Consider the following 25,485-nt stretch of genomic DNA (forward strand, 5'->3'; position numbering starts at 1 on the left):
TGTTTTCACGTTCTACTTTTGTTTTAATTATAAAGTGCTCAGTAAGTCCTTCTAAAAGAGGTCAGCAAAAAGCAGACTAACCTGTAATTCAATATAACAGTTACTGTTAACAACAAGAACTCCTGAACACCATTTAATAAACTGTTTGTTCCATCACCTCCAACATTTCGTGTTCCAGTACCACTACTTCCCAGTTATAATGACATCAAGCCTCCCTTCCCAAGAGACCGTGTATAATAAAGACAGAGGCAAATTCATCATAGTTTCTTAATAATAACCTAAACTGCTTTCCCTGAGCCTCCAACTGTCTACCATAATCTCCAATCCAGGTTATGCAATGCATAAAGTGATAAGGTAGAGTCACATGTTAGGGTAGGTGCTCATAATTGCAATGCCCAACTCGAGCTCTAACCTCGATCTTCAGGAAGTCTTTAAAAGTAACATCTCCCTCAAGCCACAGATTGGCCTTTCTGTGCAACAGCTTCCCCTTTGGGGGATAAGACTTTGGAGAAGATACATGGAAATAGACATACTAATTTACATTCAGAAAGAGAAAAATAACTGCATGATTTGCATGTGACTACACCTATGGAAAACTGTACAGCAAGTCACATGCAACAGGATCAGATTTTGCCACAACACCCTGACAGGACTGCAGTCCCAAATATTGTGTTCACAGACAGCTAATTACACAGGGAACCTATCAAACTGAAAATCACCCCAATAAAATAGTCACATATAGATCTTGGTTACAGGTAGCAAGCCTTAAGACAGCTGTGGGAAAGTGAACTAAATATGGCAAGATCTTCAACATACACAAGTAATTAAAGGATATATATGCAACCAGGAACATAGACAAACCATTAAATATATAGAGATCATATATATACATGTCATACATATATGATCTAACATACATACAGTCACTAACACAGACAAATTTTAGAGAGACGAGTGTATCTGAGTCATCTGTGAAACAAGGCAGTGTACACTGAAAATATGTCAACCTTGATTACAGTACTTAAGCAATTCAATTCCTCTGTCTCCAAGAGGCTACTCTATTCACTCAATGCTCTTACAGTTAGAGGGCAAGCCAACAAAGAATCTCACTCTTCCCTGCTTGCAAATATTGCCTCCTTTGTGCAAAACTCTGGACTGGCAATTAAGATTTGCTTGATAAAATAGGATTTTAAAACTGTATACTTTGGGAAGCAGACTCTAATAAAATATAAACAAGTATATTTGCTCTCCAAAGTGATTATTTCCGTTTATAAGTTTTCTTTTGTGTATCTTAGTTTCCAAACTTTGGCATGAATTTCCTACTGTGTCTGCCATGGTAACCAAGCAGCCTGAGCCTCTATTTGAAATTCCATTTAACTGTTTAGCATTGCATATTGATCAAGATACATTAACATCCTAAAGTACTCCAAAGAGTGAAGCAGCCATTCTCATACTGGAGAACCACCGTATACTACAAACCTTAAAGGATTTTTGCTGTTGTTTAAAATGGCTGGGTAACAGGGAAACTTCTCTGCCAAAGATGTACATAAAAAGCTACCAAATAAAGAGAATGCACTCAGATATGAGGAAAGGAGTATATTCAATTTATAAGGAGCTACACTAGAACAGCAGTCTCTATCTGACACTACTTTCTCCCCTGTGAATGAAGAGTTTGAATGCACATCAGAAAGGAAAATTTGCTCCAAGAGTACATTTGAATGAGAAAGACTGTTTCCTGCATTAAAGCTTGTTCCCTTGGTGGAAAACTGTTCTGTTCCAGTGCAAGAGGGGCCAGGTAACTGGCTAACTTGAAGTTCTAGGATTAACACTAGCAGGGCAAAGCCAAAGCACAGCTGCTTGCTCCTTTTAGTTTCCATTTTGAAGAAAGATCTTTCTTCAAACATTTCTCTCAAATAGAATCATGAGAAAACATGTTTTAAGCACACAGAATCTTTTCCAATTCCTGTAAAACCTATCAAATACCTCAGCATAGTAAAATTTTATATAAAAGTAAAAAACAGATTAGGAAAACCGGAAAAAAAAGCAGGCTTACTGGTCATCATTTTCAGTCTCACTACACCACAGGAATTTAAAAAAAAAGGTAAGGACTGCCCGGTCACCTCTTTTTGTAATCAATTACTGCACACAGCATTACCTGATGTTACAGTTCAGAAAATATCATCCTTTACTCTTCTCATGGTTAAAGACAGGATGAAATAGTTCTGACCTTCAATGCCTGCTATACAAATGGAGACTCAGAATATAGAAAACCACCTCCAAGAATACACAAAATACAAAATCCCCTCCTAAAGCTTCCCCTCAAAACTACTGAGATACTCTAGCATCCATTTAGTTACCACTAAACATCTCCTGCTCTTTCCATGACATCTGCCAAGTGAGCTGTACATCCATTTTTTCACTAAACATTACTGCCTCCAGCTCCTCAGTCTCTTACAGTCATTTCCTCTCCTGATGTGAAAGCCAGTAAGGTGGCCTCACTGGGTACCACACAGAGAGCTGGATTTGTATCACTAAAAATAAATTTTCTTCACTCTGTTCATCTGGCTCAGCCCTAAGAGGCTTCTGGTGGAAACATTCTGTCTCTTGGTAAAACTTACTCTGTACTTCCCTTAGGGTCTGCAGCCTATCACGCCGCAGTATTTTCATTCTGCAGTTCAACTATTACTAACTGCTTACAGCAGGGCTGGTCAAAAAGCAGGATCCTTCTAAATTAATAGTAAATTTTGCATGATTGGGATTTGTGGGAGATCTGGTAATGTCTCATACATCCAGGGAAGGTTTTGTATTATTTATTCTCTCCCTTCTTTCCTCTCTTCTTCCTTTTAATGAGACTAAAAGGATATTTACTGACTGCTGGGCTCAGAAAATTAAAATCACACACTCCTTTCTCCTGTTTTGTATTAGACACTATCCTGTTTTAGTAGAAGGAGTTAAAAATCACCCTCAACACAAGCAACCAGAATTTCATACAATACTAAAGCCATCTTCTCAATGCCTAGTACAATGGCACTAAAGACATTCTTTATTTCAATTGGTAAACCTCATTTGATACATCTTTGAATTGCATTTATCTCCTCCAGCCTTCAACAGCTGTATCACAAGCCGGCTCAGCTTGTAATCAACACTACACTATGGTTATCATCTTTTCAAAGTTTTATTGCTGAAGCAAAAATTCCCTGTGCATTTTTTCAATGAATTTTCATTTCATCTATGGTTGTGGTATCAGCTCGTTTCTCCTTATAAAGTAACTCTGATTATGAACAGTGATGCCTCCCAAAGTTATTATAAGTATCATGTACATGGTCTTGCTTCTCTGTATCAGTGTCATCAATTAAATTATTTCCAAAACCACTCCTAGAAGACCTCAGCTTGAAAGTCTCTTCCCAATGGTTGTCTCGGATATAAAGAACTAAGCTTTTAATTCTCTCAACATTTTGTAACAGAATTTCCAAGTTCTAAAATTCCCTCTTTTTAAATATCTATTACATGGATCTAAATTTCTACTTCATGCAAGGACATGAACTTAGTAAGTTACAACTCTCCCTTACTATCAAAGTGTTACACTAGAAAGGCTGAGCACCTGAACTTCATATAAAGCTGTCTATATATACACATTATACATTAATGTTTTCCCACCACGGGGAGACAATGTTTTACTTTCAGCAAAATAACAAACCCAACCCTAACACAGAAGTCTACAATGTCTGAATTTCAAGAGCTAAAACTGAAAAGGGATTTTTGTAGTTGTTGTTGTTGTGGTGGGGTATGTGTTAAATAGCACTCCTGCATGTTTTTCTCTGTCTGAATACAATCCAGGATAAGCCTTACGAAAATACCTGCCTGTTGCTGAGCCAAAGGCAGTCAGAAGGTTTTTAGCAGAAATTTTCACTGTTAGGAATAGAGTGAATTAAAAAGCAACTGATTCCAGAATAGCACAGAGCATTCCAAATATTCACAGGCACTAAATAAAGTTCATGCTGGAATACTACTTATGGACTGTCACAAGCTGTGTAAAGAACATGTCACCTTCTGTAAAGACTGGAAGGCACTGAAGCACACATTTTAGTCTCTTCACTTTTGAGGAACTGAGAAAATGAAGTGTACTGTAACAATTATCTCTTTCCTTTATCACTTCATAATTAAGTTCTGCAAGTCTCAATATTTATGCTTAGTTAACTATAATTCACTTCTCAATAGTTGCAATTTAGTACCTTTAACAGATTCATTGCTCTAAAGTCAAAAAAGTAATAGTTACTTTTCTGATCTCCTTCTTGCTCCTTATTTTCCAGTGTATCCCTTTATTTCCTTCTACTCCTACAGTCTAGTCACACTGTTGCCTACACTTATAATCAGTCCTTTCTCACCTGTTTTTAACGCTGAGTGAGGCATGATTCAGATGAGCTTAAGAGAGATAAGAATACATGTACTAGATATAAGAAACAAATTAAAATAAGGAAAATAGGTATGTAAATAGCAAATGGATTCCAAGTAAAACCACACACTGGCACAATTCAACAGCTGCTCTCATTCAGTTCACATACTCAGCTGCAATACTTATTAAACACTTAGTAAGTTACTTTCACTGAGAAATTGTTTAAATTGGCCCAGCTCTGCAAGCAAAACTGGTTAAAAAATCATACCTGTTAAAGGCAACACTTATTTAAGTTATTATTAAGAGCTGGCAGACTACTTTTAGATGGCACCCAAAACATGGAACAAACTGGAAACATTGCATGACTTAATGGTATCATCATCTCTGAGTTGATCACCTCCTTCCCATGCACACACAAGTTACCTGACCTGTTGGACCAGTGCTCTAGTCAGTCACACCTTCAAAGCCTTTACTTTCACTTTACCTTTGAATCCTGTTTTTTCTTTTCTAAAACATTGGTATGGTTTTGTGACAATATTGGGAAAATGCACTTGTGCAATACATGCACACCTATCAACTGCAAACATTGAGGCTGACTGACAAAAGCAAAAAGTGCTTTTGTTTTTTCTTTCAAGTGATCAGACATCTGAGGTATCTTTAAAACACTTAACACAAAACTAAGTGTTCCGTTAAAAAAACAAGACTGCTGTAGCTTCACCACTGAAGTTGTTCAAATTCCATTTCCTCTAACTTTAAAAAGATCAAAATATAGTAACACTTAAAAGTGGGCTTTATGAGAGTGTTCTGTGGCAAAACACCCCAAATGCCTGCAGTCCCTTGACAAAACCCTAATGTTTTCTGATTTTAAGAGTGAAGCTTAAAGTATAATATTCCTCTCTTTAAAGGTATTCAGAAGTATTGAAACCAAAAAACAAATACAGAGACTTTAAACGCAAAAAAAACAAATAAAAAAAAGTCTGGCTGATTCAGGGAATCAGCATTACAACTTATCTAAATTGATTTCCTTGAAATTTGCAAGCTATTATATGATCACCATTATTATTAAATTCGAGCAGGTTCAGTTTCATGTAGACTTGTCAACATGAAAAATTGAAATAGAAATTCATACTGCATAACAATATATTCAATATAACTCCATTCATTATACTAATAACATACAGGTAAACAGTTGCAGGTTGAGTTCCCACCAGTCTACCACACTGCTATCTATCTCAGAAAGTTTCCCCCATTCCCTTTTCAGCTCACAAGAGGAAAAGTTATCTCTTTAGGAAAGAAAAAAAAAAAAAAAATTAAAAGGCAACAGCAGCAAAAGCTGAGGATTATCCGTTGCTATAACAAAACAATGTTTTAGTCCAACAGTGTAAACTCTGTGCGTGCAAGAAAAAAATATCTGCTAAGGAAACCAGTCTGAATAATTGTACCCTGCATTGTCCTGTTGCTATAGAAACTTACTTCACTGTAGCAGTTAATTGCTAATCAATTTATAATTCTTCATTACAAAGCTCAATAGAAGTCAAATGCAACACTGTCATGTCTGTCCAGCAAGTCCAAATTACGTCTCTTCTGGCTACTGCTGGATTTTGCAAGCCCTACAGGAATCTGGGACATTTTTGATACAGTGCTTTTATCAAGCCCATAATTCCATCATGTTGCAGCATGTTAAGAAAATATTACTAGAAGAAAGCCCTAATTACTTCAGTACTAAAAATAAGATAGAGCTGGCTCTTATCCTAAGAGCACCAGAACAGTCCCACAGAAGTTACGTGAATAAAATACTGAGCAAATGTATAACCTGTGTTCCAAAACCAGGATGAGGCCCATTGGTTTATGCTTTTTGTGGTCATACACAGTAACAGACAGATGAAATAACATACTTGCTCTAACTATTGTCCTGCAGTTGTCAATTTAAGATGCATCTTCCTTCTGGGGCTGAAGACCTTTCATTACAAGCCTGCCCAACAAGATGAAAAGTGCTGCAAAACAAGCACAGCTACTAGAAAACAAGTATCAAGGACGAAACCCCAAAAACAAATACAACGAACTCTGATTTCCCACAATCCCATGTGTACAAGTTCTGGGATATAACCCAGTCTGCAAAGCTGAATCCTCCTTCAGAATTTTTAGAACAAAAGGCAGTATGTTCCAAATGCAGGCACTAGCTTTCTCAATAAAAATATTTCTTTTAAAGTAAGCAAAGTATTAAGATATTTTAAGTAATAATAAGTGTTAGCAGTTTCACTGGTATAGATATCATGTGGAAAAATCCCACAACCTTTTGCCTGCTATTAATGATTGTCTTTAAAAATTACCTTCAAAGGGCCAAAAGTATTCCACGTACCAAATGGTCACACAACAGTCTCCTTCCTCTGGCTGATTTTTGTCTCAAGCGGAGGAGGGAGTGATCAGACTGTCTATTGTCACCAACAGACCTCACAGACACAGTGCTGCCCACTGAGGGGCCACTGCCCACGTCAGGCGTTTTGTTGAAGGTCCTCCCAGGAGACTGCGTCAGGACACATAACATAGCCCAGCTATTAAATCGTCCCACCCACTGATATGGGCATACTAATACCAGGCATGCTAGGGAGCTCTGCTGTCAAAAATAATTGTATCTTTAACCACCTGATGTCAGCACACTGTCCAAATCAAAACTCTCCTTTATATCAATTTGCACTGCAAGTGCCGCAACTGCAAGACGCCTACTAACCAGAGGAGATAGAAATGAAGAAAGGGTTCCCAGATGAGTGAAGAGAAAGCACAGCAAAAGCCTTTTCTAGCCTTCAAAGACTGGGCTTCTCCAGGCCCTGATCTTACCAGCATACCCCTCTGGCTCTCTCTTATGTACACACAATGCCTCTATCAGTTTAGGATTAACAAAACACAACATACAGATCAACCAGGTCAATGCCAGTCCAACATGTTTTCGCAGAACGCGTGTGGTGGGTTGACCCTGGCTGGATGCCAACACCCACCAAAGATGCCCTATCACTCCCCTCCCCAACCAAACGGAGGAGAAAACAATATAGTGAAAGGTTCATGAGTGGAGATAAGGACCAGGAGAGATCACTCACCTATTACTGTCACAGGCAAAACAGACTCAACTTGGGGAAATTAACTGAACTTATTACTAACAAAATCAGAGCAGGATAATGAAAAGTAAAAACAAACCTTAAAACTACCCTCTCCCCACTCCTCCCTTCTTCCTAGCTCCACCTCCTCCCCAGTGACACAGGGAGACAGGGAATAGGGGTTATGGTCAGTTCATCACATGTTGTTCCTGGCACTGCTCAGGGAGAGGAGTCCTTCCCCTGCTCTAGCATGGAGTCCCTCCCACAGGACGGAGTTCTCCATGAACCTTTCCAATCTGACTCCTTCAGGCACAGCCTACTCCAGCATGAGTCCCAAGTCCTACCAGGAACATGCTCTACATGGGCTCCTCCCTCCATGGGTTCACAGGTCTCTGCCAGGAACCTGCTCCAGCCTGGGCTTCCCACAGGTTCACAGCCTCTCAGGTATCCACCTGCTCTGATGTACATCTGCTCCACAGGCTGCAAGTGGATCCCTGTATCCCTGTGGCCCTCCATGGGCTGCAGGGGCACAGCCTGTATAGCCATGGTTTTCACCACGTGCTGCAGGGGAATCTCAGCTCTGGCACCTGGAGCACCTCCTGCCCCTCCTTCTGCACTGACCTTGGTGTCCGCAGAGCTATCCGTCTCACATAGTCTCACCTTGCTCTTCTCTGGCTGCAAATACATCCACACAATAACTTTTCTCTCCTTAAATATATTATCACAGAGGTGTTACTTCCATTCCTGATTGGCTCAGCCTTGGCCAGCAGCAGGTCCATCCCAGGCTTCTCACAGCAGCTTCTAACAGAAGCCCCCAAAACCTGGCCACACAAAGCCAATACAAGGTGTTACCTACTGTTCACAGGGAACAGAGATCTTAAAGAGCAGCACCTAGAGCAGCTGAGCAAGCTGCCACTGGACTGCTGCAGCAGTTCACTGGTAACATGTACTTTGTCACTCTAAAAATGAGAAGCATGGATCACCTTGAGCATCACTAGAGGCAGCTTAACCTGGGCATTTGAGTTCTTCAGAACAGTTGCTTGCCCCATCTTTCTGATTTAGAAGTGCTAACATGTGCCCACGCTTAACCATCCCAGTTCCATCTCGTGAATTTACAGAGGCAGCATTTTGGCTAAAACACAGAACTACACTTGAACAGTCACTTCATTGGCACAGAAGTTATTCTGCCAATGCTGTTAGGTCAGAAACGTCACCTGGAACAGCATCTTAAAACTCTGAAGGTGTTGGCAAACAGTTCATGACACACAGACAGAAGTTATTCTGTACAAGGGACCACAGTTCCACTGCTGAAGGCAGGAGAGGCCATCCCGTGTGTTAAACTGATGAGAATGTAACTGGACAGTTACCTTTAGAAGGGAGGGAGCATAAGTTCACACTGAAATAACAGCAAGACATTTCTTGAAGTCACATGTTGAGATATACAGCTAATGCTATTAAATAGCAATAATTCTCTAGTCAACACAAGCATCTTCCTTTTACAAGCTGCACCCTGTATTTCTGAAAGTCTCCTTTGAGAAAGAATCTCCTGGATCAATATACCACACTGAACAGGCACACTTTAAAAAAATTCTTCTTTAGTTATTTATGGACAGTAAAGTAATAATTCGAACTGACACAAAATGACAATGCAAAATGGGCTGCAAAACACATAAGAAATACTGCATTTGGCAGTATATGATATCAAATTTCAAAAGTGGTATTTGCCTAACCATGCAACTATTCCTGTCCCCATAAATTATTTTTTAAAGACAGACCCTCTTGACACCTTAAGTGCAAACAGGTAGCTATTGAAGGTCTCTGGCCCACTCTCTTATTAAAAAGGCTAAAGAAAAGCAATCTCTACAAATACTTTCATTTAAAAATAAAGTCTGAAAAAGAAATCCAACTGTTTGCTGTTCTGCAAGAAAGGCAAAAATCTGAAGAAAAATGCACACTAAGCCTTCATCTACGGCTTCACAATACAGTATTAAGTTGATGTTATGAGGTAGTATTTGCCATTCAAACCACTAAAATATGCAAATCTGAACAACTAGACTATAATTTAAATCTTAGTAACATGACTTAAAAAACAAATCATTGCAAAATTATTTTTCTATAATACTGACAGTTACCAATAGAAAACCAGAAAAATCAAGACAACAACAAAAAAAATCCTTTACAACTTGTGCCAAAATTTCATTTCAATGATAGCTTCAAACATGTATCACGGTCATGCTCCAATACCCACCTCAAATACCAAGAAAACCTGAAAAAAACCTTTGTAGAAGTCTTAGAAGAACCATACAAAAAATCCTTAGAAATAAACTGCCACAGTTAAAACAGGATGAGACTACAACTTTTAGGATTCTGTATTTGTTATGTTTTTAAGTTAGGAAAAGAAGACATTTCTGTTACTCAGATTGACAGTTATCCCCTTGACTGTAGCCCTGGGCAGGCTAAAGTGTCCTTAAGGCCTTGTTTAAATAATTTCTTTCACCAGACTTGTGGGTTTTTAACACACAGTTCAATGCATATTGGTATCCATTCTCTCTCCTGTTGTCATTGCTCCCCCTTTCTTTAGCTGAAAGAGAGCATTAAAACCATAAACTTGAGTCCTCTCCAACTTTCACATGATATCACTTCCCTGAAAAAATATATCGAAAACTCCTGCTAAATAATTTTTTTTTTTAATTACTAGGAAACTGGGGATAATGGAGTTTGTTTACAACACACAATGTTTTCTCCCTACACCAGCATATTCCTAAGTTAAATTTCTTGCTTAGACTAGTATTTTGTCTGACATAGCACTTCACAATCTCTAGCTGTACAAAAATTATATGCTATTAAATGAACAACTTAATACAGTCACCTTCCAATCCCACATGGAGTTAAAAAGTAATAATAAAAAATTATAAATATTATTTTTTTACCATTACAACCACATGTAAACATTATGATTAACTCAGGAAATTAAAGAACGAATATAGCTGGTAAACCAAAACTGAAATCAATTTGCAGGAAGTATCTATTAGAGATCTATCATTCCATTATGAACAGCTGGACTGAATAACGCACAAGAAATCCCAATGCAAATTACAACACTGCCACTGGAAAGGTTTCAAATGCAGCAGCTGGTGGTCCTGCCCACAAAGAGCAGGGGGCTGCAAACACTGCACCAACAGCTGCTCAACAGGAGCCCAACAGGCAACAGCAGCTGCTTTGTTTTCAGGGGCAAGAAATGGGTGGGATGTAGATGCTAAAAAATGGGCTGCTTGGGCCGCAAAGTGGGGTGATGTAAGGAAGGAAAAATACTCTATTTCCCAGAAAGACACAACCAAATATTATTACTTAAAGTATAGCACATTTAATGTTGCGGTTTCTTTTCCTTAAGCCTTCTAAGAGGACAGATAATGGAAATATTAGGCACTATTTTTGCACTAAATGACACCACTTTCAAATAGTCATTTGTCCAAGTGTGTCAACTCATAGTCATGCCAACTGGATAGCAAGTGGCCTTTGGGTACATGTCCTTCACAGGAAAGTACTTCAGATGGTTCCTTTTAGCCAGAAAACTACAATAATACTTCAAACTAGGGCATTAAATTTGAATCTAGAATGTCAAACAAGACAATTATGGCTGGCAATCCTCTCAGAGGTGGGTCTAGGCAGCCTTTAATTAGAGTGTGAGGCACCTTCAATGTACATTTTAACTATTAACAGTTAACTATTTTAACTGTTTTGCAGACTCCCAGATGCCAACATATAATGCAAACTCCTTGTAATTTAAGCACATAGCACAACACTTTTATAAATATTCTGACAAAGCTGGCCCATAAAACTCACCACAGGCACAGAAGTGTTTGTTACAAATGACCCCTCTTCGCATCTGTGAAGCATTATGACTAAAATTTTGTCAATATGCAAAGAATAAGTGCCACGATTATTGGCTTTACGCTAACCTAAATTTCCCCAACTGAATTCATGTAAGTACAATATTACCATAAATGCACTTCAATACAAAACAAAACCTCCAAAATTATAACTGCTATGGCAAAAAAAACCCCAAGCAAAGACACACACAAAAGTTCCCTGCCTATAAAATACTGCATCCCAACATAGGGGTTTGGCCAGCATAGCCCAGCACTCACTGTCAAACATGCCAGCCAAACAAGCAGTCATAGACAAATGAACTGTTACCTCAGAGAGCAATCCTTCAGTGAACACAGAGCAAGAGCTCACTGAAGTCAAACAGTTGTGATATGGGCTTGAAGCACAGACTAGAACAAGAAAAAGCACTACAGACTAATACCACTTCTTACATAAAAATCATCTTGCAAGCTCTGTCAACCATAGACATTTCATCTTCCTCCAGAGCAAGAAACATTTAACAGTGTAACTGTCATTTTAAAGCAGCTTTATAGTCTTTTTATCTTACTCCTAGTTGCTCTACATAAGCCTAATAACAAAATTAAACACTGAAAGCTACCTACACATCTGTAATTCTACATTAACTCTTCACTGTTTCCTTCAGCAGTGTTGTTGAAAAAAAAGCATTACTAAAAATTCTACCCTTCGGAAAAGTCTACAGAGTATTTTGTAACGTGTCTGTCAGTCCCTAGTACAGCCCAGCTAGAATTAAGAAAGAAAGAATCTACCTACATCACAAAGCTCAAAGTGGTAAATATATCCACCCATTAAACACCTGAAACAAACGTCCAAGAGGCTCTCAAATACCTTCACAATCACAGATCAAGAGGTAAAGTATTACTGATCTAGCAACAATACCTCCATGAGACTGGCTAGTCCAGTCCCAATATAACAACTATTATCCCCCACAAAGAGAAGAAAAAAAATTCAGCAAGAAATTAAGGGATTTCTTGAAAAAAAGAAATCTACAACACCCTTTTAAGAAGGGACAGAATAGAGTCACATCCAACACACCTGAAAAATGTGAAATGTCAGCAGCAAATCCAACACATGGCTGGATTTCTCTTCTATGAGAGATTTTCATTAATGGATGAGAGTACGCATCAAATTCGTGAATAACATCAAGACTTGAAGGATTTTTTGCATTATGCAGCACAGAATTGGAAATAAAACCACTCTCTAATAATCTTAATAGAGCAAAATTCAATGAAAATGCTACATGGCATTTATAAACATCAACAAAAATCAAGGCATGGATAAAAATGGAGAAAAGCAGCAATATGATAAGAAACAACCCAAGTGAGTCATCACTATAAGCAGGATTCAAAAATGTCAACATTATTCAATATGTTAGCAAGAATATTAGAAGACAGACACAGCAGCAACCATTCTGCCTTGCTCTGTACTGCAGTCACAGTGCAAGCACTGGGTCTAGTTTAAGTACCACAAATGCAAGACAACAGAAGCCAACAGAGGAGAGCAATGAAACATTTGAACTCACAATCCGAAAAGAATGGTTTAAAGAGCTGGATTTATTTACCTTAGGAAAACTGAAAGGACAAATTAACAAGTTTTTAAATATGCAAAAGCCAAAGGCAATAGTCAACTGTCCTCTATGTCCACAGTAAATTAACTCTGTTCAGCCTGGTTTGCTTTCACGTTTGTTTTTCCCTGAACAAGAAGTTTAGTCAGATATTGAAGGAAGAAGAAAGAGAAGAAACACCAAAAAAAGTTATTGAAGGAAACTGTGGAATTCTCATTACTGCAAGTTTAAGAACTGGTGACTAAGATGTAGGTATACTTCCCTCTGCTTCAGAACTACTGTATCTTCCAAGATCCTTACAAACCTCAGTATTTTTATAGCTCATATATGCTATTTAAATGTACATCGTTTTCAGGGGCCTGACACAGCTTAGTGATCGCTAAGAATACAGTAATATTAATTCACATTCCCACCACATCCTGAGAAAACATGATGGTTTTCTCCACACATCCCAGCTTCCAACACAGAACTGCCTCGCCCTGCTCTTGTCAGCAATATATTAAGCACAGTGACAAATATCACCCATTATCATTCTGTCACTGCAACAAGTTCCCAGGTGAACAGACTATAGAATGAAAGTCACCACCAAGGATAACACTGAACTGCACAACAAATCAAGCCAGACATAAAAAAAGGTAATTTTGAGAACTGCAAAAGAAGGAATCCTGTACTTCAGTCTTTTTACTGATAAGCAGGGACTACCAATATGCCAACTCTCAATAAAAAAAGTTGAGATACAAGATTATTTTCATCCTAGTACAAATATAATTTCCAAGACGCTTAAGTCTAAGCTTAAAACGACAGTCAACAAATTCTGCCCTCCATGCCTCCATCAACCTGTGCTTCTCACCTATGTATGTTTCTAATCCAACACTACTGCAACATACTATAATATTTCGTAGTTATTAACAGACTGCTGCTTTAGGTAGCTGCAAGAAAAAAGTCAAACTAAAGACAAAGCCTCTTCTTGCAACAAGGTGATTTCAGAAAATGAAATGACCAATGTTAAGGAAGTCTGCCACACGTTACCAAAGAGTAGGTAGCCAGAATTTAACTACAATGCAAAAGGTTTTATGTCATGTAATAAGCTAAACTATACATTCAGATTAACTTGCTGATATATTACATAAAAATTAGGACTGTGAACCATGCAACACTACTGCTAATATGTACTTGTGTTGCAATGACAGATGCAGCTTAATTTCCCCACAAACTTTTACAACATGTAGAGAATAACACATCATCACACACACAACTTCTATAAGGAAAACGCACAAGCTTCCTTGCAGGAAGTAGGAAGGGAAAAGGACTTGATAGTTAATGTCAGCAGCAATCTGGAAAGCCTTGTCTTGTTAGTCATTCCTAAGGCAAGGAAGATGATATAGCACTCTCCTTTTCCAGTCTAATGAATCAACTAATAAATCATTTTGCAAAGCTAGCCACAAACCATATTTAAGTACTTCAAGACTGTCTCATAAAAAAAGTCAAGTAACAGCCCTCACTCCTGATTAGGGGCTGCAGGAAAAAGCAACTTACCCAGAGCATCATAGCATCATAATTTGAACAATTTTTGAATTATTACGTTATAATTTTTTGTCTTTTCACTCCATGAAGAGGGAAATGCCTAAAATATCAGGAAAAGCCTTCTTTAACACCTGTAACTCTCTTAATCAAAATTAAGTCAACAATCCCTTAGGAACAGATCATTCCAAAACTGACTTAAGGCTGAAGCAGAGGCTTTATTCAGGAGAGACCTCATAAGGCAGTGGATCCAAGCAGACAGTCCAGGCCACTGAAGGGGGTCGTGCCCCTCCAACCCTTTCCTTGCTGTCACAGTACCTGCTAATAATCAACCCCAAGATGACACCATTCAACTCACCAAAACAAGAGAAAATCTACCCAGAAAAACTGCAAGTACTTTGCTGCTGGTTTAGCAAGCTGAACTAGCTCACCCAGAGGCTGAGCACTGCCAAAGACAAGGAGATAGGAGCACACCGCCAAGAGGATCCTATACTGCCAGTCCATCATTTACAGCTGTCACTAGATCAGTTGAGTTCATGAAAATTTACCCTTTCTGGTTAATAAGAGATCATTGCACACATCTAATCTTACAGCCAAAGTAATGGAGGACTGAAGAGGAAAGCCCACTGACACTCAGAGCAGTTAAGAACAATTACATACTTATCTAAGTAAAGCAACCACATCTCATTCCATCACAGTTTAATTTCTTACTAAACTACAGGACCATGTCCATTTCACGACAATAGTAAAATTTAGTAGTAACATCGAAACACTAAACAGTAAAATCTCAGCTTCCTTCTTAAAGAGTTGAAGAACGAAGTTGGGAGAAAATACCTTTTTGCTTTGAAAAGTCTCTAGAGACAGCTTGAAATGCTGTCCAAAACTCCTGTCTCTCTACAAACCTTCATGATTTGAGTATGAATAGACAAACTCCACATCATTGTCCTGGATGCCAGATCTAACTTCTCCACCAAGTGTCCTGGAAGAAGGATCAAGGTTACCTGGAAACATTTTTCTTTATATAAATTAAATCTCCTAAACACAACACACACATCAGCAGTTCACTTAAAAAGGTGATTTAGAAACCAGACATAACATTCACAATGCATTTAGGATTTAAGGGAAACTAAAAGAAGAAAGATTAGCACTACTGATGTCAAGAAATATCCTCCCAAGTGGTATCTTTGACTCCGTATTACATTGTTTATTCTGAAGTGTCATTCATGGCTTAAGTGCTACTCTTCCTTGATGTGTACTGATCTGCAATGGGTTATTTCAGTACCTAACAGACACAGTCACTTAAAATACAGTCCTGGTAGTTTTTTCACTCATTTTAAGAAAAATATAGCATTTTTCCATCCAGAAAAGAAGTGTTTAAAAATTCTTTTTAAAAAAATGGGGAAAAAAAAAGAAAAAAAAAAGATAAAATCATACATAGTTAGCTGATATATTCACACAGCATAGCTTCATTAAATACAACTCGATACTGTAATATGATTTAGCCAGAATGAAAATCATAATCTTAAAAGTAATCAGGGAAATTTTTTTAAGGGAGACTTAAATAATTATGAGCTAACAACTAAAACTGAAGTTATCAGCATCTGTGTTATGCAGAGGAGCACAGATAGGTTGGTCTTAAACAGGTCAAGTCCCTCTCCCCATCCTGCTCCCAGGAACAGGAAGGAACACAGAATGTGATAATCTGCCCAGTTTAAGGCAGAATTACATCCTGTCCATTGAGGTAACAATAGCTCTCTCCCCTTTATGATAGCCACAAGACAGAACTTTTGATTCTGAAAAGTTTACATAATCAGTTGACAAGACTGTCAGCCTGTTCCTGTTTCACGTTCATACATAGACAAAACAGTTGCTTCCAACTGAAGTTTCAAAATAAATTCCAAAGCAGCAAGTATTGCAGATTTTAGACAGACCATCTTCCCATTCTCATTTAAAGCACTTCCCTTAGAGTGAGTCAATCTAGTTCAGCTTTCTTTAGGTTCACTTTACTAATATATTACACATATAGAATATACAGTATTATTTTAGATAGTTAATACTGTAAAAGGTTATTGAGATGAATTCTTTCCTAACAATGTGTATGTTTTATTCAATTCAGAGAAAAAAGCATTTCACACTGTAACAGGTACAAATGCCTCAGAGCTCATGAGTTCACAAACTCAAACTTCTCAGTTACTGTGTATCATACCAGTAGCTTTTGGCATCTGAAAAAATATCCAAATACTCAGCTCAAAGAGATTTTTGTAATTTGATATAATTATTCCGTTCCTTATTTTCAACGAAGTTCCAGGGTTTAGATCTTTATTTTTCAGAAGTGTGGCAAGAGATGACTAAGAGAACTTGCAAGAATCACATGTACCATTACTAAACTACATAAAGGCTCGCTCTGTGAGCTGAGAAAACTCTGCAGCTACTTTGCACGGAACAAACAAACACAGCAGAACCCAACCATGGCAATAATATAGGATGTAGATTTTCAGAGATATTGCTCCTCAGGATACCTTGTAAAGATAGCAACTACTTGTAAATAGCAAATACTGTTTGACACTAAATACTCCTAGTATGCTTAAAGAAGCCATTGTCCAAGCACTAATTGAAACATAACTAAATTATTAAAATTCATTAAAGGGTGAAACTAAACTACACACAGACACACTTTTCCATATAATTATACAGGACATATCAGATCTGTTAGGTCACATTCAACAAATAACCATACAGATTTAAAACTCCTGCTGGTGCTGACATTTCATATAAAGGAAGAGTGTGAGGGGCACTACCCTAGGACACAGCAGAATCAGGTATAATTCCTTGTTATCCACGAGCTTCCTGCACTGCCTTGTGTGAGTCTCTAGCACTCTGCGCACTCATCCCATGTGGAATGGTTGGCTAAGAGCAGGAAGATTTCAAGGTACTCACATGATGGCAGCTGAGACCCAAGCATGTAAAATAATGAACACCCACTATTTGAAACAAAACAGAAAGCTGACATTCATATCTGTGTTTATGTCTATTGAGAGTGACATTCGTTCACCTAGGATGACAAATTCAGAATTGTTCTCCGAATCTCATAAAATCCAGGGTTTGTTCATAAATATGGTGACCTGAGAGATCAAATGCATGCACTGTCCTGCATCCAATAACGACAGGTAAGGAGTCTCTCTCTCTCAAGCACATCAATCTTTCCTGCAAAAGCAACTCTCTCTGTCAATTATCTGATATTTAAGACTAATCTCATTGCACCGCTCCCATTTAGAAACAATCCTAAAATCAACCCACATTTCCAAGTCACAACAAAGGCCTAAAACTGCAGCGAATGCTTCAGCCATGCAGCCACAGCTACAAAGATCCTGGAAGCAGGGATTTAACACCACCATAATCACAACAGGCATTAGTGTGTCCAGCAAATTCTGACCTGAAGCAGTAGGTGAAGGAGGCCCAGGGAGGAAAAGCCAACCCTCATTCCCGCACGACAAGGAGGGCCCAAGAGATCGCATCCCTGCACAGGGCCCACACACACAACTCCCGTCGGTGACACCGTATCTGGAGCAGCCCCAAGCACCGACCCAGCGCCGATGCCCTCACACCGCCCTCGGCCCAGGCCTGCTCTCCCCCTCCCCAGCCGCTACCTGGTTAATCGGGAGATCGGCTGGAGCCGAGGAGCCGCCAGCCCCACGGCGGCGGGGAGGGAGGACAGCGAGGGAGGGGCGGCCCGGCGGGGCGGCCTCTGCCCCCCGCCCCCGGCGCGGCCCCGCGGCCCTGGGGCTCCCGCACCCCGGCAGGCGGGCGACGCGGAGCCCCCGCCACTCCCCGCCCCATCCCGGCGGGGGAGCCCCGGTACCTTGCGGACCCCCTTGTAGATGTAGAAGTAGAGCTCCCGGCCCACATTGAAGCAGAGCCGGTCCCCGTTGCCGCTCTGGTCGTTGACGTTGACGAAGGAGACGCGGACGGGGTTTGAGCCCTGCGAGTTGAAGGGCACGCGGTTAGGCCGGCTGTACTCCGAGTGGCTCAGCAGCTTGTACAGCCCCTCCCGGGTGGTGAACTGGGTCTTAATCTCGTTCATCTCCTTCCCACCTCCCTCCGCCCGCCATCTTGGAAAGGAGCGCTCATCCTGGCCAGTGCCCGGATGTGCCGACACTGCGCAGCCGCCGGCGCGCGCGCGGCCCCTGCGCGCGGGGGCGGTGCGAGGGGGCGGGGCCCGCGGGGGCCTGTTTACTGGCGCGGCTGCGCGCGCGCCGGGCCCGCGCGCCGGGGGGCGGGGAAAGGGGCGTGGCTGGAGGCCGGGGGGGGCGGCCCTCACAGAGTGCCCGGGTGGGTCGGGCAGGGAGGGAGCGCAGTGGGGCACCGTGGGCAACCTCCCTGCGCCGGCAGGGTCATCCCCGAGTTCAGGACTACATCCACAGGACTCTTGGATGTGTCCGCACCCTCTTTGGGCAACCTGTTCCAGAGTGTGGTCACTGCACAGTAAAGAAATTCTTCCTCATGTTCGGGTGGAACTTCCTGGGCATCAGCTTCTGCCCGTGGCACCACCGAGAAGAGCCTTGCTCCATCCTCTGACACCCCCTCACCCCCGTTAGATATTTATACACATTGGTGAGGTCCCCTCTCAGTCAGCTTTTCTCTGGACAGGCCCAGCTCCCTCAGCCTTTACTCATAAGAGATATGCTCCAGTAATTTTATCATTTTTGTAGCTCTCCGCTGGACCGACTCCAAGAGCTCCGTGTCTCTCTCCTTCTGCGGCGCCCAGAACTGGACACAGCGCTGCAGATGTGGCCTCAGCAGGGTCACGCGACATGGTGGCTCCACGGGGCAGCTGCTCTGGGGGAGAGAGGGTGAAGGGGGTTGTGAGCAGGGGTTTTGTGTGCCCACAGGGACCTGCCACCTCAGCATGCGGGTATCTGCCCGGGCACAGTGTGGGGTGAGGTGGTCCTGCTGCTGGAGGTGCCAGATCAGAGCCAGGAGGTGTCCATATGCAGCGCTGTTTTTGGGGCAATGGCTCCCAGGTGAGAGTCCCCACTCACCATGGGGCCACCACAGTGAGGCATCACCGCCCTGGCCACCTCCATTGGCTTGCTTGCCATGGCCCTGGCCAGCTTTGCCCACAGAGAACTGCCAGCACCTGGAAGCCTGGTGAAGTGGGGCTGTGGACCCCGCTGTGAATGTCCATCAGCTTAGGGATAGCAAATCCAGGTGTGCAGCTGTAATTTGACGTTTCATGCCAAGCTCACGCTGCCCCTGATGGAGATGCTACCTCCATCCCTCCAGCTCTGCACTAGCCTCCAACCTGCTGCAGGCAGAGCCAGGCCTGGGAGTTGGCCTGAGGTGTGAACCTGAAAAACTGGTTTTCAGATCACTCACCTCCTTGTTCTGATCATCCTGCCACCATACAGCCAGCTGTGTTGCATGGTGAACCAGATCAATGCCAGGTGGAGGTGGCACAGGACTGGGAAGGATTGTATTCACTGGGCAGGAAGGCAGGCCTATTTCTTCTGACAAGTTTCAGCTTTAAGAGTTCTTCTCACTACAGCCTACTGACTGACTCAAACTGATCTAAGACTGATCTCCAGCTGTAAAAAAGGCTTTGACCCCTCCTGGACAGGTATTTCTCTTACCTGCCTTGCATCAAGTCTAGTAATCATGCAACCAAAGGGTGAGTCAGATCCACCTGAAAATTAACACACACACAGAAATTATGAGTTCTCAGGTAAGCAAAGTCTTGATCAGCAACCGGGTTGATCCAACTCACCACAGAATTGCTGGAGTCAAACTAAAGAAGAAATTGGGAATGTGCGACTAGGGGAAGATAAGCAGCACAGAGTTAGATCATCTTATGTTAACAACAAAAGAAACACTTTCAAGGTACAGTTTCCTGCTGTGTGGCTCTAATGTGACTGCTACAAAAAGCACTGTACTGCTCTCTTCTTTCTGGACTGTGACTATCTGCTGCTACTGCTTCCTTTACCAGCAGCAGTGCTCTTCTGACCTCATGAGGAGCCATTTCTGAAAGACAAATGGATAGAGAATTAAACTCCTTGCAAATGTGAAATGAATTGGGTTAAACTAAGAACACCGACTGCTTAAGGGAGGGGACAGCAATGGACAGCAGAGCTGAAGGGAAGCAGGACCTTCCTTCTTTCCATTAGATCAGTTCAGCTGAAGAAGTCCACTCAGACTGCAGGAGGTTAAAGAGATTTAGTTTCAGGTCAATTTAATTCAAGGAGATTTTGTTTGTAGCTGGAGACTGTCTTGCTGCTGACCATCAAAATATTAGTACAAGGAAGCTAAGAGACATGAAACAGCCAAAAATCACCAGAAAAGAGTATGTATCTGAGTGAATATCTGAACAAGTACAGATAATTAGACTTCTAAAAGGCCAGGTATTGAAGACTTGCTTAAAATTCTTAAGATAAAGCCAATCAATAATGACCAATAGATCTTGCCAGCTTATCAGCCAGCCCTGCCAGATGGTTGATGACCTCCTAAAAGCCCATAAAGTAAGTAAGCAGACCCACAATTTTTTTAAAAAATCATCTTAAGAGTGATTGTTTCATACAGAAATTTCATTAATGAGAAATTAATGACTTCCAGAGAGAAAGTCAGAATATTTTCAGTCAACAAAGAAGAGCAGGATGAGCATGGATCTCTAAATAGTAATATTCAAAACAGATAAGGATGTAACAACAACAACAAATTTTTTTTAAAAAGTGTTGCTCCAAGCAGGCATATTCAGTATGTCTTATTCATTACCCATTGACAACATTGAATAGATCACTTTGAAGAAGAAAGCAGGCAACTTTGGTAGAGGGACTGTGTGGAATGCAAATCGTACTGAAACCACAGCAGGCCATCTGTCACTGATGGAACGAGTGTGATCTGAAGAATAAACAAAGTATACAAGTACCTGGTTATCAGCAGTAGATGATGGTGCAGAGAGTCAAAGAATTTATGTAGTGTTTAACATTTACAAGAAACATCAATAAAAGCTGCTGAGAGATTCCACTGAGAATCCAAGACAAATATTCATTTGAAAAACACAGCTGCAAGTCACAAGAACGCTATTGTACAGCCCCAACAACAATGCTCATCAAAATACTAGGGGAAACAGAGACTACAGAGATAAGTCTTATGAAAAATTCCCTGTACCACTTGTAAATTCTTCTGTTTCAAGCTAACCAAGAATGATAGTTCTGAAATGATCCCATGAGGACACCCGGATGAGTTGTTTTGTATGCACCACACAAGCAATAAACTGAAGACAGTCACAATCACTGCTGTATCGTGCCTTTACTTTTTGCAAATTGTTTTGGCAAATTGGAAAACACACATGAGCAAAATTCACTAACAGTAATAAAATAGTGTGATCCTTTGAGATTGCTTTATGCAGGGCATAAGTTGGTCCTGCAACTTTTCAGAATGTAATATTAATAGTGCTTTTACTGGACATGAGGAAACTGCAATCCAAGTACAGTTATGAACAAAACTTTCCTGTACTTGAATTTGAATGCCATCTGTTACTTCCCAGAAAGTGCAACAACTGATATTAGTGATGCTTTTACCAGCTTTTCTGAGACAAAAAAAGAGAGGATGGTGATTACAGCCATACTCCATCAGGCAAACTATCTATTCTAGCATGCACTGCCTGAAGATTATGCTCCAGAAATCAGGAAACCATCTCTGCGCTGTCTGTCAACTATAGCAGGCCTGTCAAGTCTTTCTGGGACTTCTGATGCCCAAACTTATTTAGGCATTCAGTGTGACTGGCTTAAGAGTCAAGAGAGTCAAAAAGCTCTGCAATATGTCAAATTTTAACAATTTTTTTATGTATGTGAGTTACTAACAGAGCTACACAGACATGCACGTGACACATCTGAACTAGGCAAAGGATTGGTGCTGGTGAGAGGTTGGCATGCAAGTTCTACTTAATACGGGGAGAAGAAAAAGGATGGCCATGTTGGAAATATGTTTCCAAGAACTTACATGGTCTTAAAAGTACATTTAACTTGCTTTCATCATGAGAAAATATTGGTTTTGGCATAGTTTCATAGTTTCTTATTTGCATTAGGCATCTCTTTTTAACCACTGCATACATTTAACATTAAATACATGATGTAATGCATTATGTATTACAAAGTAAAAGGGTGTTACCAAGGATGTTTCTGCTCTCTTAGAACACATTGCATGTTGTTTGTACTTGCATCCCTCCACAAGAGGAGCAAGAGCATGTGAAATGTTTTGTTTCCATGGGGGGGGGGGGGGGGTGGTAATTACTGAGAAACAAATGGATATTCTTAAAAACAGACATTTGGCTTGAAGAAGGCAAGGTAAAATAAGTCTGCTTTGCAGCTGGGATAGGATGATGGGTGAACGCTGTTGTGTCTTTGGAAAACTTCATTCTGCTGTTCGCAATCAGCTCTCTGTGATTTGTCTCCTGAAAAGACTACCTTGCCTCCATAGCCAGGAGTGATGTTCTTGTCAACAACAGTTATTATCTTGAGGCCGTAGTTGTCCTGGAAATTATGTTCTCTGAAGATGAGACTAAGATAATGAATTTAATTTAAATTCTATGGAAAGCCAGAGAGATTGGTTTGATATACCTACAAATAGCTTGTGTTTCTAAGATGTGCTGCAGCATTATGTACTTCTCAAAACTCCCTAAATAGGGAAGACATATTATCCATATATACTCAGTACTGCTGTAATCAGCTGAGGAATGACAATCTGTGAATAAATAAGGTCTGATTATTGGCCAGCTGCAGCAACTCAGTTTCTCACAAAACTGGAATTTCTAGACAGTGTTGCAGCGTGAGAACGCAGTGCCATTGAGAAAGCCAAGAACACTCCTAAAGTGTGGTCTGCAATAGACTCTTGCATGTTTGTAACTTAAGAAACAATACATTCAGCAAATATGTGTTTCAAAATTATTTTCTCTTTCATCAGAACTGGCTATTTCACTCAGCTGGTTTTCATTGGGAAGCTTGTGGTTATTGAGTTATGATAATGCATGGTTGGTTACTGATGGGTGTTGCAGGTCAGCCAAGCGACCTGCATCTGGTGTGAGCAACAGCGAGTTAACAGCCATCCATGCAAGAAAAGTGGCTGCCAGTGTGTGATTTAGGAGTCCCTAAGCAGAACAAGAAATAAGGAAAGCTGAGAAAAGTGTCCTTGGAAAGAGTAGACTTTAACAGTCAAGGAAAAGGAAGCATTACCAGCACTTAAAAGAAAAAAAAAGAAAAAAGAAAAACAGTGACTGAATTTTAAATGTGACCAGATTCAGGAGCTGCTGAACATTTTGCACTTAAGACAGCTATGTGCATGTATATCTTAAATTTATACCAGGTTCTTCAGTCTCCCCCAGGTCATCTACCTAACTGATGGTGAGATCTTTCTCTGTTGCTTTGGTGTATTACTCAAAGAGGAACTGAAAACGTGTTAGCAGATTCTTCATTCCCGTATCACCTTTCTCACATCTCAAAGGGTGCAGGGAGCTTCAGAAAAAGCATGGCTATTTGCTTTCTGTCCAGTCATAGGAGAAGATTCTCCATCAGTGTCATAAGCATAATTCCATTTCCATGTCTGGAATGACTGTCTCCAAATTGTTTCAGATGAAGCATTGAAGCTTTAGATAAATGATCGTCTAATGGGAATTTTTATGAGTTTTTCCATAGGCTTACTGAAGCATGGGAGCTCTGGATACTGCATAGCACTGACTTCATTCATTGCTGGTTGAATCATTGCACATATAAAGAAAGGAGAGCTTATTTCCCTGAATTATGTGCTGGCTCCATTCTGGTCATCATTATGTTCTGGCTTCATTATGGTTATGTGGTCACTGATTTTCATTTGCAAGTCAAGAAGGGCATAAGTTAAATTCACAAGGCTTTGCCATCCATCTGGTGTCCAGAACTTACTCGTATATAGGAAGATTATGTGTAACTCAAAGTGGGATAGATTTTTATGATTGGGGTTTTGTCATCTACCAGACAGGTTGGCTGAGGGGAAGGGGTATTTATTATTATGATGTATGTATTCTTACATAATACCATATGTACCTTATAATTTCATCATACACGAAATTTAATTAATCATAAAAAATTATCATCACTCAGGCTTTCAGCAGCCTAAGTGCATGTCTAAGTGGAAGTCTGACTTTCTCCATGCCTAATTGTGGGGTACGCCCAGCCCCTGCCTTGGAGGGATTGCACAACCTCCCATAAAGATCCCCTTGGAAAAGGCAGCGCTTCCCGGTGAGGGTGAGCGAAAACAAGAACCATGATCCTCTGGGAGACCCTATGTAGATTCTTTGTAACCCATTGGCTTCTACCCTCTCCTACCCACCCTTGTATCCCTCTAAGAGCTACCCTATTCTCCCTTAGAGATCGGAGACCTCGTCCCTAGCCTACCCTTTGCAGAGAGCGGGACTAATAAAGCTGCCCCATGTGGAATGGCCAAACGAGCCTCTCGTCTCTCTCCTCCTGGTCTGGCCTGGGGTTGCCTCGCAGAACGAGAGCTGAAATCACCCTTGCTGAAATCACTAGAGAGCTGACAGCCCGCTGAGACAGGCACCCCTCTGCGGAGGCAGCCCGGCGGCTGAGGGACCGCCGCAGACCTCGGGGGGACTGTCCCTTGCGGGGCGCTCTCTCTGGTCGGTCACGGCTTCCCGGGTCTGAGCACAGACCCCAACCCGGCCGCAATACCTAATGAGACTTGTTCAGTTTCTCTCTCGCTACGTACATAAAGCAAGAATGGTATTACTAAATAGAAGTGTGGTTTAAAAGATTACCTGTGTAGAGTAGGCTCTTAGGTCCTTGCTTTTCTGGTTTATCTGAAACGATCATCGTTATGAAGCTCATACAATATTGTTCTTATGTAACAAGCACTTACCAGTAGTCACATAATCAAGCATGCACATTCCTGTGACATTCCTTGTCTTTAGCCTCCATCTTTCTAAGGCCGTGTGCTAGGTATAACAAGATTTATGTCATTTTCCAAAGCTG

The 25,485-nt window shown here is 40.9% G+C and overlaps 1 protein-coding gene across 1 annotated transcript in view; it reads right to left on the minus strand.

The window, feature by feature from the left end:
- The window catches only part of WDR20 (WD repeat domain 20), a 45,566-nt gene extending 26,937 nt beyond the window's left edge, over positions 1-18,629 (minus strand). The window contains exon 1 of the mRNA XM_039552958.1: positions 18,333-18,629. Coding sequence (XP_039408892.1) covers positions 18,333-18,554 — 222 coding nt within the window. The 5' untranslated portion in view covers positions 18,555-18,629. The remainder of the gene's footprint in view (positions 1-18,332) is intronic.
- Between the last annotated feature and the right edge of the window lie 6,856 nt (positions 18,630-25,485).

Source organism: Corvus cornix, chromosome 5 (assembly GCF_000738735.6).
Source record: "Corvus cornix cornix isolate S_Up_H32 chromosome 5, ASM73873v5, whole genome shotgun sequence".
In the NCBI taxonomy this organism is placed as follows: Eukaryota; Metazoa; Chordata; class Aves; order Passeriformes; family Corvidae; genus Corvus; species Corvus cornix.